The sequence below is a fragment of the Lupinus angustifolius genome, chromosome LG09 (genome assembly GCF_001865875.1).
Source record: "Lupinus angustifolius cultivar Tanjil chromosome LG09, LupAngTanjil_v1.0, whole genome shotgun sequence".
Taxonomy (NCBI): Eukaryota; Viridiplantae; Streptophyta; class Magnoliopsida; order Fabales; family Fabaceae; genus Lupinus; species Lupinus angustifolius.
The window spans coordinates 12520131-12537513 of record NC_032017.1 but is presented as its reverse complement, the minus strand read 5'-3'; the positions used below and the strand labels follow the sequence as shown (position 1 = coordinate 12537513).

General features: G+C 32.7%; 2 protein-coding genes across 2 annotated transcripts; both read right to left on the bottom strand.

The window, feature by feature from the left end:
• Positions 819–7841, bottom strand: LOC109357047 (DEAD-box ATP-dependent RNA helicase 8-like). Its single transcript, XM_019600750.1, has 10 exons — positions 7272–7841; positions 5249–5309; positions 4294–4528; positions 3450–3688; positions 2804–3055; positions 2536–2716; positions 2106–2194; positions 1943–2016; positions 1744–1869; positions 819–1278 (listed from the first exon to the last, which is right to left on the bottom strand). Exons 1-9 carry the CDS (start codon positions 7577–7579, stop codon positions 1791–1793), a joined length of 1518 nt encoding a protein of 505 aa, XP_019456295.1. The 5' UTR covers positions 7580–7841; the 3' UTR covers positions 819–1278; positions 1744–1790.
• LOC109355898 (28S ribosomal protein S33, mitochondrial-like) lies at positions 11841–13916 on the bottom strand. The gene is made up of 2 exons (XM_019599171.1): positions 13624–13916; positions 11841–12180 (listed from the first exon to the last, which is right to left on the bottom strand). Exons 1-2 carry the CDS (start codon positions 13839–13841, stop codon positions 12090–12092), a joined length of 309 nt encoding a protein of 102 aa, XP_019454716.1. The 5' UTR covers positions 13842–13916; the 3' UTR covers positions 11841–12089.

Sequence of the window (17383 nt, the reverse complement as noted above, 5' to 3'; positions counted from 1 at the left end):
GAGTTTCTCTCTCTTCATTATTAAAAGACCCTCCAAGACCTTTTAATAGTTTAAAGATTTAATTTGAAGATTAATGAGACTGATCAGAAGAATTCTATTCTACCAGCTCACTCTATCTTATTAAACTGGCATACAGTTAGGTTTTTTAGTTCGGGTGATGATTTGGGACACCAAATTCATGCTCACCAACACCCAAGATTATGTTTTGCAAATATACCCATTAGATAGTTTATCTGAAATTGTAAAAAAAAAAACAAAGAGCTAGCTATCCAAAAGTATGTGAGTTTTAATAGAAACCCATAAAGTATAAATGTGGCCTAGAGTTTTAAGCTAAGTTATCGCATTCATTAATATGATCACAAGTGGTTTGGTAAGAAAAATACGTTTAAATAAAATGTTAATAAATAAACTACAATTTTCAAACAAGACTTTGAAAGGGTGGGTGGCTAGCCTACTTTTAAACAAAACAAACAATTTTATCATTGTCTTTAGGCTCACCCTCTATAGTAATGTAAGACTAAGGAAGACAAAATGGATAAGAATGGGGAATCAACCTCACGTTACAGTCACAAGATTCTAATGTCAAGGGCTTAATCGAGAAGTTAGTTTTTGAATCGGTGCAATCTATATGATGTATACAACTTCTAAATTGCCTATGCGGAGAATCATGTCTAATAATATTCTTACTACCAAAGGAAGGCGCAACAAACCAGTAGTATTCATAAGTCTAACACCACAATTCTAGGAATAAACTTGAATAAAAGGTAGAATAAATAAATAAAATAAAATCATGAATAAAAAGTAATCAAATAATCCAATGTCTACCAAATATCTTAATTTTATAATTCGAAAACAAATCCAACATTCTTCTATAGAACACTCCTGAACTGCTAAACAACTGAAAAAAGGTTCTCTTTTAATAAACGATTGGAAATGGCAGTTACTAAGAGAACCGAACCTAGACCGAATCATATAATATTCGTCTATTATTAAAAAGGTAAATCCCTTGACCCTTCATTAAAAAAACTACATTACTAACAACAGTTAGTAACAAACACTTCTGCAAATGTAATAAAGGGAAACCCAATACTGGGTCGAACTATTATCTGGCAGTTAAAAGCCAATACTGAAGTCTCTTACTAATAATGTTTCAGGGCTTCCAAACCAGAAATTGATCTAAAACCATTCAACAAAGAGTCCAACAATAACCCAATTTTCATACTGCATCATCTCATGCCAGAACATATATGCACACACTTGAATGACAGTAACATCAACCTGTAAGGAAATGCATACATTAGCAACAGCAACCACAATACACAACTGAAACTTAGTGAACAAAGTGACGAAAATTAACTAAAGCAACAGGGTATAAACCACCGCACAGAACTAGTACCTAAATTTGGAATCCACAAATCTGAACATAGGTCAGGATTTTCTTAAAGATTACACTAATAAACATCTAAATAAATTAAGGTAACAAAACAGAAATATATATCCATATATAATAAACCTAATGTATCATTAAAGGACAAGGAATAAAAATGTTTTTAACTGGTTTACGCATTTATGTTTTCCTAACGAGAAACTAGTTATGATGCCAAAGTCATTCCATGTTGAACCAACTTGCAGATTTTTATGCTTATGAAAATACATATATTTATCTCTGTTTCAGATCATAACTCCTACCAAGACACAGAATACCCATCATAAATAGGAAAAGGGAAATTTCCAATCACTCACCATTGCTATTCACCAGTTCTAAACACAAGCATGGTATTTTCCACCAGTCACCGGCAATAAACCGCCTGATCAATAAATGGAGGAATTTGCTTTATTTCAGTGCCAAGTTCCTGTTCAATCCTATATCTGAACAAAAGATGGAATACATCAGAAACCTTCAGCAAAAAACTTTAAAATTCACTAACAGCAAATTACATACAAGTTAAAGCGATCCTCATAAGTGATCAAGTTCACTGCTAGACCAAGGTGTCCAAACCTCCCTGAACGACCAACCTGCATATCAGCAGAACATCATTAGAACATGTACACATAATCAGTATCAATGCAAGCAAATTAGGTAGGAAGCAAGCAGAAAGAAATACCCTGTGCAAATAAGTTTCTGAGTTCTTCGGAAAATCAAAATTAATAACAACATTGACTGCTTGGATGTCTATTCCCCTAGTAAAAAGGTCTGTGAATGTTTCACAGCAAGGAAGAAAGACAAAAAAAATCAAATTATTAGCACAGACTATATATACATAAAAAAGGAAATCAAACCATGAATTAAATCAAGCAGATATATCTTTAACCCAATAAAAAAGGAGCAGATATATCAAATTAAAGATTCCTAACTATATACATTATTACTTAAAATAAATGAATGAAGGTCATATTAAAAAAGAAAGTAAATGGGGGCAGAAAACATCGAAAAGAGTTATATCTGGCTGGATAACCATCACTCCCAAATCCCAATAAACTGGGAAAAAACATAATTCCCATTTATAGGAGGCTGCTAAAGCATCAGCAACATACCAGTACAAACAAGATTTCGGCATGCACCATTGCGGAAGTCATGAAATACTCTATTACGATGGTCTTGCAACATCTTTGCATGAATATAGAAACACGAATAACCAAGTTCTGTGATTTTCTTGGCAAGGAGTTCAACCCGGTTCACTGAATTGCAGAAGATGATCGACTGGTTTATTTGCAGCTGGAATACAAGCCATTATTATTTTTAATATCATTTACAGTTAGCAAAAAGGAAATTCAGAGTATCTTAACAAAGAAAAAATCAAACCTTAGAAAATAGAGTATTCAGGCAGTGGACTTTCTGCCTCTCTTCGACAAATGCATAGTATTGTGTAATACCCTTCAGAGTTAGCTCATCCATAAGGTTAATGACATATGGTTTTTGAAGATATCTATCTTTGAAGTCCTTTACAGTAACAGGAAATGTAGCTGAAAACATTAGAATTTGACGGTTTGAAGGTAGAAATTGAATCAGATGCTGAATAGAAGGTTGGAACTCCGGGGACAAAAGCTTATCAGCCTGAGAAACACAGAAAGTTATGTAAACCCTAACATTCATAGGTAACCATAACTACTAAAGACATTTAATGCTAAAGTGCCAGAGAATGAAAAAACACCCAAAAACAAAAAAATATAGTGCTCAGCATTTACTATAACATGAGTGAGAAATGCAAGGGAAAAACATTTACTTCCATTGCCAACTTCAGTAAGGCAACAGTTTCTTAATCCTAGCAAGACAGATTAAAAACCAAATAAACATAGCTTTATACAAGACCACACTTCTTTAATAAGATCCATCATGTTTCTTACATTCGTCTTCCCAAGACCTTTAAAAGTGCAACACTTTCAAGTTTCAAGCAGCTCATGCTACTCAGCCAGATTGTATCAGTAATATTCAGGTGAAATGTATTTACCTCGTCCATAACAAGCATAGTGCAATCTTTCAGAATACAAACACCCTTCTTAGCAAGATCTAATATTCTTCCTGGAGTTCCAACTAGTAAATGAACTGGTTGATATAAGCGCATTATATCATCTTTCAAGCTGGTACCACCTGTTGTGACCATAACTTCAATTTTCAAATGCTTTCCAAGCTCTTTACACACTTGAGATGTTTGCAAAGCCAATTCTCGAGTAGGGACCAGTATGACAGCTGCATGGTATTAAAATATAGAGAGTAGTCAAAACAAGAGGAGAGGTTATCGCTTTGGTAACACAATCTATCAGCATTTATCTTCAAGTCTAAAGTAACTATTCACAGAAATGATAATTTAACAATATCTCAGTTTGCTCAATGGAATTTACAAAATTCAAATTTTAAATAAAGGTACTCATTAAGAACAAGTGTTCCCTGATGTTTTATGTTTTTGTTGTAGCCAGATGTGCAATGGAGAATAAGGAGGATAGGAAATAAAAAGAAAATTTTAAAACAGTTTAGCCAACAGTGATCCAGAGGCAAGAAAGAAGTTCACTATGATTGATGAAGATTACAAAGAGCACTCACTCAACAGTCAAATCCTAATCATCATACACTCAACACTCAATTTCATAAAACTTGAGTGCACAATATATATTATATAGTATCTTCAGCACGAAAAGCTAGAATAGATATCAAAAGATGGAAACCAATTTGATGCCATTCTAAGACAACATTATCTTAGAATCATTTAGACTACTCTACCTGAGACATTGTTACAGACAGTACTTTCAACTATACCTATGAGAATCTTATAAAAAAGTAAGAAGAGGAAGCCGAACCTTGAATAACATTAGTATCCTGATCAATTTTTTCCAATGCAGGAATGCAAAATGCGGCTGTTTTGCCTGTTCCATTTTTTGCCCTAGCAAGAATGTCACTACCAGTAAGGACAATTGGAATGCTTTCTTCTTGGATAGGAGAAGGCCTTTCAAAACCCTTCTCATATATTCCCATGAGCAGCTCACGCTTCAAAAAGTAATCCTCAAATTCATTTCCTTTAGTCGCTGTCACATCCTGGGGAGAACACATAGATAGTATCGTTATAGCCTTTCAAGTGGAAAGTATCAAGTAGATATGCAAAAATACAATCAAGTCATACTCGCAAATCTAGCACTAAATTTAGGGAAAATACCAATTAACCACATTGATTACAATGACTAAATTTCAGTATATCTCCAAAATATCTAGACAATGAATAAATAGTTGGAGGAGTTTGTATCAAGTAGATATGCAAAAATACAATCAAGTCATACTCGCAAATCTAGCACTAAATTTAGGGAAAATACCAATTAACCACATTGATTACAATGACAAAATTTCAGTATATCTCCAAAATATCTAGACAATGAATAAATAGTTGGAGGAGTTTGTAAGTTCTACAAGTATGACTATTCTAAATAACTGCCAAACACTAATCTCCGATGCCAAATAGAGCCTTTTTAAATATTATTAAAGATGCCTAGTAGAGCATGTAGCAATAAAAATGGAATCAATCAATCAACAAAATGCTAGTTAAAGTTAGGAACAGAATGAACTTCAACAAACATTTATTAATATATTAATGTATCATGTATAAAATAAGAACTCCATGGTAGTAAAGATGAACAATAAAGGGAAAGGAAACATAAGTATCATGTGAAGATATACTGCCCCAAGGATCTCAAATAAAACATGACTTAAAAATTAAAATACAATTCCCAAACACTTGAGTAGGAATTGTATTCATAACCATACCTCTGTCTTATAGCGTGTATCAGCTGGTGGAGCCTTTAGTCTTGCCTTCCAATCTTGTGAACTAATAAAGGAAAACCAAAAACAACTTAAGGATAATTTGAGAACACATTCTTTGATATGAACAGAACCACTAATAGAACAGCTTTATCTAGCACTAAAGGAATTAATCTTACATCAGTTACATGGCAATAATTTCCAAACCTATCACAAGTTCCTAATTTCACAAACGCCACTCCATATAATAAAACATTAGCAACAAGGAGGGGTTACCCAAGGTTGTAGATAATTTCAATGCTACTTTGCATTTTATGATAAACATGGAAACAATTACAAGGGAAGAAAAAGTTCAGCAAACAAAGTGATTTATTAAGCAACTATAGCAGCTACAAATGAAAAACTAAAACATTTTGTAGAAAAAATTAACTTCTAATCCTACTCCTAATAGTTTTAAAACTTAATACCATGAACAAAAAATAGAAGTTTTAACACTCAAATGTTAAAGATGCATTTATCATTATATTTAGAGGTGTTAAAAAAACTTAAAAACATAACAAAAGTCTAACAAGCATATCTAAATAAAAAGGAAGACATTTTGTTGCCTACAAAAAACAAAAAGGTTCTGACATAAATAACCCCAAAAACAGTAACAGTGGCATCTTTTCCTTTTTGGAAGGGTTATCTGTTTGAGAAGATTGAGAGGGGGCAATTTTGAAGGCTGTCCATCCAGACATGGAGTTGTGCAAACAGATGAAAAATTCTCATGCATTTTAGTTCTGAACATGGGAAGCAGCTCATAAAGCAAAGGCTGGCAACAGGACTTCAGGATCTGGCAGGTTGGATGATAGATTCTACCAAATGGGCAACAACGACCAGGAGAAGATGGGTTCACGCAAAAAGATGCTTCAATAGCTGTCACTGCTAAAACTGCGAGTAGGAACTAATGCAGCATGGAATAGTTAGGTCAGAACCATTAATGAGCAAAGAAGCTCCACTCTGCGGCGACACTATTGTGTCCACTCGGTCCACCATTAAAAACTCTACCTTAGTATACATGAGTAAAAGTCGCCAAAGCAATACAGAATGATTTGCATTTGTTTTGGCATTAAAATATATAAAAAAAATTGTTAAATAATTATCAAGCTATGGACATTACAGAGAGACCACAAATAATCAGTCAGCTATCAAGGATTTAACTAAACATCTCAGTATACACAAAGCTACTGTATCACTCCCAATAACAATTCACTGGCAGAGACACAGTCACACACATAGATGAGTAAACAAACATTGAAAAAACATGCCAATCAAACTTAACCCTAACACCAACCCCACACACTGAACAAAAACTAATTGCTCCATTAGGACTGCAGTAATTAGAAGAAAAAACAACTAAAATGATTAAAATCACCAAAGTGGAACAGCTTGATTTTTCAGTTTTGGCATTAAAATAAATGGAAACTTGAGCTAAATAATTATCAAGCTATGGTCATCACAGACATGCCACGCAAAAATCAACCAAACAATCACCAAGCATTTAACTTAACATCTCAGTGTACACAGCTATTGTATTTGTATCCCTCCTTATAGGGGGGTGGGGGGCATGTCACTTCAAACCCTAAAACCAACTCAAACTCACTGAAAAATGGTAATCATTCCATTACGATACACACTAATTTGAAGAAAAAACAATTAAAATAACTAAAAACCACTGCATCGGTACAGCTTGATTTTGCAGTTTTGGAATTAAAATAATGGAAACTTTATCTAAATAATTATCAAGCAATGGGCATTGCAGAGATACCACAAGCATTTAACTTAACATCTCAGTATACACAAAACCACTTTATCAGTCCATAACTCCATAATAACAATCCACTTACACAATCACACGCACATTCATAATTAAACAAACATTGATAAAACAATTCAATACAAACCCTAAACCTAACCCTAATCCAAACAGCACAAATGACGGTAATCATCCAACTATGATCCACTAAATTAAATTAAATAAATCAACAACCTTGAGTCATTTGCTTCATTCTGGACATTCTTTTCGACCTCGTCGACGACATTTGAATCTGCACCACCACCCAACTGTGCCCTTCTCAGCCACTGTTGCTGCTGCTGTTGTTGCTGCTGCTGCGGAACCAAATGCCTCTGCACATAGTGTTGCTGTTGATTCTGCTGTTGCTGATAATTGTTCCTTGGTTGAAACGCTGCGTTTTGATTTTGGTTAGGGTTCAGATTGAACCCTCCACCACCACCACCACGACCATAACCTATACCAGGTGGGTATCTCCCTCTGTTATTGTTGTTACTATTGTCCATTTTTTGTTTCCACCGATTAAAAACCTAAATCTCTTAAATCTTTACAGAAAACGGTACAAGGTACGAGACTCGAAACGGTTCGTTTAGGGTAAAAGGTATGAGAAATAAAATCTGAGAATTGATGGTATCGTACAAAGAAAGAGAGTGATTGAAGAGAGAAAAAGAGAGAGATTGTGAGAAATGAAGAATGGATTTGGGTTATGGTGATTGTTATGTTATAAGGTGTTGAAGGAAGATAGTTATGAACAAAGAAATGGTGAAAGGAATGAGTAACCTTTGTCTTAATTCACTCCCTAGGTTGTTCAAACTATTTTATCTTTATTACTTTGCCCCCCTCATTTCTCCTTTATTTCTTAAAAACCTCTTCTCCTTACACCTCATTTCTATTGTTTAATTCTTCTTCTTTTTTATAAAATAAAATAGAAATTTTTTATATGAAAAGTACATTAAAAATAATAAAATGTTTATTTGATTATTTTTAATTTTAGTACTCAAGAAAATGTATTGATTTAATATTATAATTTTCACACATTTCTTAATTATTTTATAAATGTTACTTTTATCAAAATATATCAAATTTAAAATGAGTCCATTTTTTATCATCGGAATATTATTTTTTTGCAAGTTTTACGCATTGTGGTATCATTTTATAGTATCTTTCAACTTCAAATGATTACATTTAGGGATGGAAACAAGTTGAACTAGAGTTCGGCCCAGTTCAGCTCGATAAGAATTTGTTCAGCTCAGGGACTCATAAGGTGGTCTGATGGTGAAGAGGGCGGTCGTAAGGAATGGAGTGCAGGAGGTTGAGGGTGGAGTCTCACCCACAACAAAATACTAACATACTAATAACTAACAATTGTCGATAAAAAAAAGAATTTGTTCAGCTCGAAACTCGACTCGAGTTCGATATGAGTTATTTTTTAGCTCGAGTTCGGCTCGATTAAAGTTATTGAACTGTTTGGTTCAGTTTGAATTTGTTCATTTAGACAACTCAAATAATTAATTTATTTTAAAAATACTACAAAAAAATTATATATATAACATTGTTTATATATAATACTAATAAACATGAGTCTTCGTATAATAACAATAAACATAAAAAAATTAGTTTATTAGTATTATTATAATATATATATACATATATGTATATCGAGTCTGCTCATGAACCTAACGAGTCGAACTGTATCTAGCTCAAATTTGGCTCATTTATTTAACGAGCTCAATTTCTAATTCAAGTTCGACTCATTTGGCTCATGAACCAAGTTTATCGAGCTAAATAACGAGTCGAGTTTTGAATGAATACCAAGTTGGTTCGGTTCATTATCAACCCTAATTATATGGGTAGTTAATTGACTTAATTTTAGTATACTTTAATTATATGCAATTATCAATATATCATAATTCATACTTTAATTTTAGGTATATTTTGAAAGGAGCAAGAATTCAAATTAGAGCATCCGAGAAAAATTGTGATACTCAAATCATTCAACATTGGTTCGAGAATATTTTTAGATATGATTTTTCTAACTTATAGAACTTCAATATGCACGACCAGATCAACGAATTGTTCAAAATAACTCATATTGAGCAAATTGTAGGCCGCGAAACCAGAATGAGACAAAATGCTCGTACTTTTGGCATATTATTTTTACTTTCGTAGGCTTGTAGTTTTAGGGCTTTTATAACTCGTTGAAGAGAAACCTGAAGATTGAAGGCATTGCAACCTTGTGGAACTCACCTTAGTGCTCTTTCATGAAGGGTCTTTATCTTTTCTTCTCTATTTGTCGGTTACCATAAAAATGAGTAACTAACTTATCTCTTGTTGAAATTATATGTCGCTATTCACTTTGATGTATCTAATTTGATTCATTTCAATATATTCATATTCATGCAATGATTTCTATGGGTTATTTTTGTTCTAATGCTTGTTTTAGTTAGATCACTTAAAGCGTTATTTTAAATCTTGAATTTGTTGTTGGAATCATATGTTTGAGTCTAAACTAATAAATGTCATTTATACTTCATTTGGTTGTACAAGAGAAAGTAAGAAGAGAGAAATATGTGAGAAATATGTGAGAAATATAGTAGATTTTTGTGTTGTCTGATTTTAGATAAAAAGAAAAGAGAAAGATCTCTCAAACCTCTCGAATAGAGATCTGTTATCCTAAATAATTTCGCAAATTTTGTCTCACATTAATGAAAAATATGTCATATTAATTAAAAAAATCAAATACTCATTATTTTTTCTGTTCTTGCTCTATTATCATTAGTGCGGAACAAAATTTAAGATATAGTTTAGGACAATAGATCTTTGTTCCATTTTCTCTCCACATGAAAGGAGAAACAAAATATATGGGTTCTACTACACTTTTTTTTCTCTCTTCCCATACTCTCATCTAACCCAAAGGAAGAAAAAAAATATTTCTCTTGAACTTCTATTAGGATTATATTGATTAGTAAGGATAACATACAATCTTATTATAAACCACTTTGAAATAACGGTTAGAGAATTAACCTGTTGTTCTTCTCATTAGTCAGGATAACATAAAAATAGTCTTGAAAAAACAAAAGTATACATAGTTTTTGTGAGTTAAAATCATTCCACTATTGAAAGGTTGAATAATGGATTTAAATTATGGTGCAGTTATGTTATAAGGTGTTAAAGGAAGATAGTTATGAACAAGGAGATGGTGAAAGGAATGAGTAACCTTTACACTTTTGTCTTAGCTCTCTTGCTAGGTTGTCCAAACTATTTTATCTTTATTACCTTTCCCCCACATTTCTTCCTTTATTCCCTAAAAGCTGCCCAAGTTTTCTTCTCTTACACATCTTCATCTCTATTATTTAATTATTCTTTTCTCTTTTATATTTAAAAAATAAGAAATTCGAAATAGGAAATTTTTATATGGAAAGTACATTGAAAAATAATAAATTTTTTATTTGGTTATTTAATTATTTTTCAGTTTAGTACTAAAAAAATGTGTTGATTTAATGCCATAACTTCCATACATTTGTCATGGTTGCTCTTTTTGTTAATTATTATTATATAAAGTATTAAACTTTTATCATTAGTGACCATAATATATGAAATTTGAAATGGAGATTCATCTTCTATTGCCGAAATCTTTTTTTGTAAGATTTACAAATTGTGGATATCATTTCATAGTACTTTTCGACTCCAAATGATTACATTTGTAATTAATTAACTCAGTTTTAGTATAATTTATTTATTCATGCAATTATCAATATATCATAATTAATATTTTATTTTTGGGTATATTTTGAAAGGAAATGTAATGATTCAAACCATAGCAATTTGAGAAAAAAATGTGATACTCCAGTCATTCAACATTGGATCGAGAATATTTTTTAGATAGGATGTTCCTAACATATAGAACTTCAATATGCACTATCAAATCAACAACATATTCAATATATTCTCATTGAGCAAACGGTAGGTCACAAAACAAGAATGATACATAATGCCCGTATTTTTTGTCGATCATTTTCGCTTTCTTAGGCTAGTAATTTTAGGGGTTTTACAACTCAATCGAGAGAGATACTTGAATATTGAAAGCATTGCTCTTCCATGAAAGGTCTTTATCTTCTCTTCTCCATTTGTAGGTTACCATGGAAATTTGTAACTAACTTCTCTCTTGTCGGGATTATATATAGCTACTCACTTTGATATATCTATTTTCATTCATTTCATTATATTCATGTCCTTGCAATAATTTCTACGGTTTATTCTTGTTTTAGTTTGATCACTTGGAGCATTATTTTAGATCTTAAATTTGTTGTTGGAAATCATGTTTGAGTATAAACTAAAAAATATCATTTAGTGTATCAAAATTCTAGGAATAAAGTTAGATTAATTAGTCAAGATAACATACAAGTTTATTGCAAATCATTTCATTAATCATTTGAGGAACTGTTGGTTAGAGAATTAAATTGCTGATCTTCACATTAGGATACTAATAACGTTAGATAAAAATAATGTTGAGAAAATCAAAGTTTTGAAAGTTTTTGTGAGTTAAATCATTCCACTATTAAAAGGTTGAGTAGGGATTTGGTGATGTTATGTAATGAAATGGTGAAAGGAATGAGTAACCTTCGCGCTTTTGTCGTAGTTGTCTCCATAGGTTGTGCAAACTATTTTATCTTTATTGTTCCCCTTCGTTTCTTTTTAGAATGATATATTAGGAGGATAGCAAAACATTTAGCTGAAAAAGACTAGTTTAACTTCATAATCCAACTTCCAAAGAAGACTGAATCAATTTCTGGAAAATTAATTCGCATAGAAAGGACAGAGACCTAGTAACACCAGCCAGAGTTAGGTTAATGGTTCCTGGTGTATTACATTTACTCTAAAGTGAAAAAGGCAAGATGGAACCAAACATTCCAATAGCAGGAAACCAAATTCAGAGAGATTTTACAGAACAGACTACTTGTCTTTAACTCAAAACAGTACCCACAATATGATTCCAGCCACAGGCAAAAGGATAATTTATTTGTTGCGTTTGGCAGCACGCCTTCCTTGGCCCTTCTTGGGTGGTCCTTTTCCCCGCCGCTTCAACATTTCAAGCTTCGACAAGCGTCTGAAAAGAACATGATAATAAGTGTATCAAAAGTCTTGAATGAGTGGAAACCAATGTAGATAATTAGTAAAAGCTATTGAAGATTTTGATAGCAACATAAAGGACATCCTTCATAAATTTTGCTTGCTTAATTTTTCTACATGTACATCAATGATAATACTAGAACGCACTTGAGGCAACACAACATTGCTAAATTCACAGGGGAAACCAGAGAGTAACATCACCTGGTTTAACTATTTAAGATGTTTTCATCATGAGAAAGAAACAGAAAACTTATAACTAAAAGTTAACAGAAATTGTCACCATCTCTGATGGGAGTGATCCATTGGCATTCTTGTCTATCCACACTCCACATTAACCAATCATAAATTGTATAAAGAAAATAAATCTAAATTATGATTGGTAAAAAGATAGAGTAAATAGACAATTGGGAGTGACAATAGTTCCAGACTATCACTCAGCCCATTGATAGAAGGTGATTTGTAACTAGTAAAGGAAGCTTAAACAAAATATAATTTGCATTGAACCTTATTCCTTTTATCATTTTGGTTCAAAAATTGTAAACTAAGCTCGAAGGCATATGGTGGATAGCAATAACAAAAAATACCGAGAAAGTGAGACAAAAAACAGAAGAATAATAGAGTAATATATAAACAGTATTAACATGTAAATGTCAATATATTAAGGAGTTTATTTCTAATGTAGCACACATGAGATACTGTTAAGGGTTAACATGTTGCATAAAAGAACAACCAATATTGTTGTTGTTCACAGTCCACACCTCACCACTGCACTCAACTTCCAAATTGAGGCAGCTTATTTACCATGACTAAATTGTGCAAATGGGTTTCATATTACACATATTTTCTAAGCTAAATGAAGCTCTCAATTGTCAAATCTCATGCCAAACAACAACAAAGCATTTGCCCACTAGATAGGGTTCTATAAGTCTATAGTAGGCTACCCTCCATGATCTCCTCATAGGGGCTTCTATACGTCTTTTTCACATATGCTCATATCAGCCAGATAGGCCAAAAGGTTGATTCCATGGAGTGACACCTATTGGAGGGGCGGCCACGCACCTCGAAAGAGAATTAGTTCCTTAGCTATTAGGTGTTGGGATACTCTTGGTTATACCAAAAAAGTATCAGCTATGGCAAGATTCTATCATAAATTCTACAATATATGCTACAGTATTATCTCCAATACATTCATCCATAATCCTATTGTATCTGGTATGTTTTCTCATCCTACCCAAACACTTTATGGTATCACTCCATTCATTGATAGAAAAAATAAGTAAAACCCAGAAATTTGCACACAGTGAAAATCAAAGAAACATGGAATATTATCAGAGACATAAAACAAACACGTAGCAGGCATTCCAAAAGTGCCTGAAAATGAGCAAAAAAAGAGAGTAAAACAGAGTAAAAGAGAGATTACTCTTGTTCTTGACGTGCCATAACAAGAGGATCATCTTTCTTGATATCATAAGGGTACCATTGTGCAACTTTCTCACCGATGAGCTTTTTGCGGAGAAGTTTGTGAGCAGATTTTTGACCAGTAGGGTTGATTTGATGACCGAAGATTCTGGCTCGTGCTTCTGTAATACCTTCTGTGAGTGCCAAAGCCACAATCTTCTTTAAACCGCCGCTAGCCATCTTCACCCTTTTCACCACCGCACACGCACAGAGAAAAGTGGTGCTACACTGTAGAACCCAAAGGGTGCTAAAGAAATAGTTTTATCGATAATTTACACTTTAAGCTCTTAACTATCTTTTTTTTAACTTAATCCCCTTTTAACATTAGACAAAATCGCTTAATTGGGCTTATGCTATTTTCTATTTTTAGTTTGGTACAGTATGTTTTTTATATTATTACATTTTGGTTATATCGTAGATTATTTCTTAGTATTCTATCGATTCTTAATTAGAATTCTCTCTCTCTATATTTCTCTGTATATATATATAGTTTTAAGATCATTAAGTAATGTGTACCAACAAAAAAATAAGATCATCAAGTAATAATGATTCTAAACAAAACTCCTCTTAAGTTGTGTCTTTTACTTAGAGATAATATAATGAGAGTTGTACAGCCCCATTTTAATTAATTTATGAAATTAATATGTGTGGATTAAATTATGGTCAATTTACCTAATATTATAGGTAATTATTAATAAAAGTGGAGAATATAATTTTGTTTTCTAAGAATTAATAATTCATTACAAAACATTAATATCTACCGGTGAAATATAAATTGAATATATATTTTTCAGAACAAAATAAATATCATATTAAGAATAAACATTTTACTACGAAATCATATCTAGCTAAATCTTGTCATCACCACTCAAAACCTATGTCCACAAGTAAGAAGCAAACACTGAGAATCATCTGGGACAAATAACATAGTAGTTAAATCAAATCGGATAATTGAATAGGTATGCAGCACTTTTGACATAAATATGAAGAGATAGAGACAATCAAGTCTTGACAATACATTAAATACTTAATTCTAGTAAAAAATTAGTTATAAATAATAACATCAAAATATAAATATATTTGTCTTCAAATATGACATGAATAAAAACTAATAAGCTTGAATTAGAAATGAAAGAATTGATGAAAAATTCAACACAATAACATAGAAAACTAATAGAGTATATGCGGTATAATTTCTCCAACTTGCTAGAATATATGAGAAGCAATAACAAATAATGGCAGTAAGTAAGAACGCACAAAAGACTTTTAACGTGGAAAACATTCCCGATGTAAGAAGTAAAAAACCACGAGCACAAGTCAGTCAATCAAGCTCCACTATGGTCAAAATAGGAATACAAGTATGTCTTCAAAATATAGCACAAAACATGCTCAACAATATGGCATACAACAGAGCAACAAGCTTGAAAATGAGAACAAAATAGTTGCAGAAAAACGAAAAAAAATAACCATTGTTATGGCTCATTTTCTACCACATCGGATGACTTCTCACCAATCCAACTGTTCAGAATGAAGTATCAGAAGTTGTGAACCTAATATCCAAATTTTAGCCCTATCAAATGATAAACGAAGACGTAGTCGCAAATCTCTCACAACTGTTATGAGCTCCTGCGAGTTTTTTCTTCAACTTCTCTCACTTTTCTATTGCCTCCTTTTGCCCAAACTCACTTCACATACTTTTTCCAATTGGGTCTTTCTCCATATAGGAAGAGAGTCCAAACCCAACAAATCTCCTCCTCACAACTATGTGGAGAGAATCGCCAAACCGGTGATCTCACAACAAGTTTCAAACTTCCACCTTGATAAGACCTTAGTCATAATATCATCACCATTATCGTATGTATGAACCTTAGTCAATTCCAACAACTTAGCACCCAAAGCATCACGTATCCAATGATACCTCACATCAACGTGTTTGGACCTAGAATGAAAACTTGAATTCTTCCCAAGATGAATTGCAATTTGACTATCACAAAATAACAAGTATTTGTCTTGGACAAAACCAAGCTCTTGCAAGAATTTCTTCACCCAAAGCAAATCCTTGCATGCTTTTGTAATGGCAATGAACTCTACCTCAGTAGTGGACAATGCAATGCATATTTGCAACCTAGATTGTCATGTCACAGCTCCCCCTGCAAACTTAATCAAGTCACTTGATGTGAACTTTTTGGAATCAATGTCTCGAGCCATATTAGAATCAGTATAGCCCACAAGAGTAGGTTTATCACCTCTAAAACAAAGCCTCAAACTACGAGTACCACAAAGATATTTCAAAATCCATTTCACAACATTCCAATACTCTCTACCTAGATTTGACAAAAATTTACTAACTGTACCAACAACATGTGCAATATTTGATCTTATACACACCATTGTGTACATCAAACTGCCCACGACGGATGCATAAGGAACTAGTTGCATGTTTATTTTTTTAGCTTCATTTGAAGGACATTTTTTAACACTCAACTTAAAATGAGTAGCAAGAGGAGTGCTTACCACCTTATCATTTTCCATCTGAAACTTCTGTAACACTCTCTTAATATAGTGTTCCTGTAACAACCAGAGTTTCTTTTCTTGCCAATCTCGCATAATTCTTATACCAAGAATTTGCTTAGCAGCTCCCATATTTTTCATGGAAAATGACTTGCCTAATTGCTTCTTTAACCTGTCAATCATGGAATATTTTTTCCAACAATAAGCATGTCATCAACATATAATAACACGATGATGAAATCACCATCAACAAACTTTCTAATGAAGACACAGTGATCAGAAGTAGTCTTCGTGTAGTCTTTTTCACACATAACAGACTCAAACTTCTTGTACCATTATCATGGAGTCTGCTTCAAACCGTATAGACTCTTTCTCAGCCTATACATATAGTCTTCTTTCCCTTGAATAAGAAAACCATCAGGTTGTTTCATATAAATCTCTTCCTTCAAATCACCATGAAGGAAAGTAGTTTATACATTCATTTGCTCTACCTTCAAATCAAGAGTAGTAGCCAAACTTAATACAATTCTAATGGATGACATCTTCACCATGAGAGAAAAAATCTGACTAATATTAACACCCTTTTTATGCCTGAAACATTTAATCACCAAATGGCTTTATACCTTGGAGATGTAGAATTACTTTCTTGCTTCATCTTATAAATCTACATGTTTTCCAAAACCTTTTTCCTTTTTGACAATTTGACCAAATCAAAATTGTGAATATCATACAAGGACTTTATTTCCTCTTGCATTGCATCAAACCAGTTCTTTTTTTCCTCATTCTCCATGACCTCATGATAATATTCAGGTTCTCCTCCATCTGTCACAATAACATAGTTATCAGAAGGGTACCTGGTAGATGGTTTCCTCTAACTGTTAGACATCTGAAGTTGAACTTGAGGTGGTTCAAGAGAATCACCAAGATTTTCATCTTGTGACATCTCATATTCATATTTACCAATATCAATGGGAATATCTAACTCATCTCCAAGCTGCTGATCACCACCATAATCATGTTGCTCGCCATTTTGAATGTTATTCTCAACTATATCCAAATCATGTACAGACGTCTAAAATAGATCAATATCAAACAATCTACTATCTTCCTCGGATGTAGTTTTCTTCGTCTTATTGATACCTTCAATGGTTTGGTCTTCTTTGAACTTCATATCACAGCTTCTAACAACCTTTTTTTTAACAGGATCATAC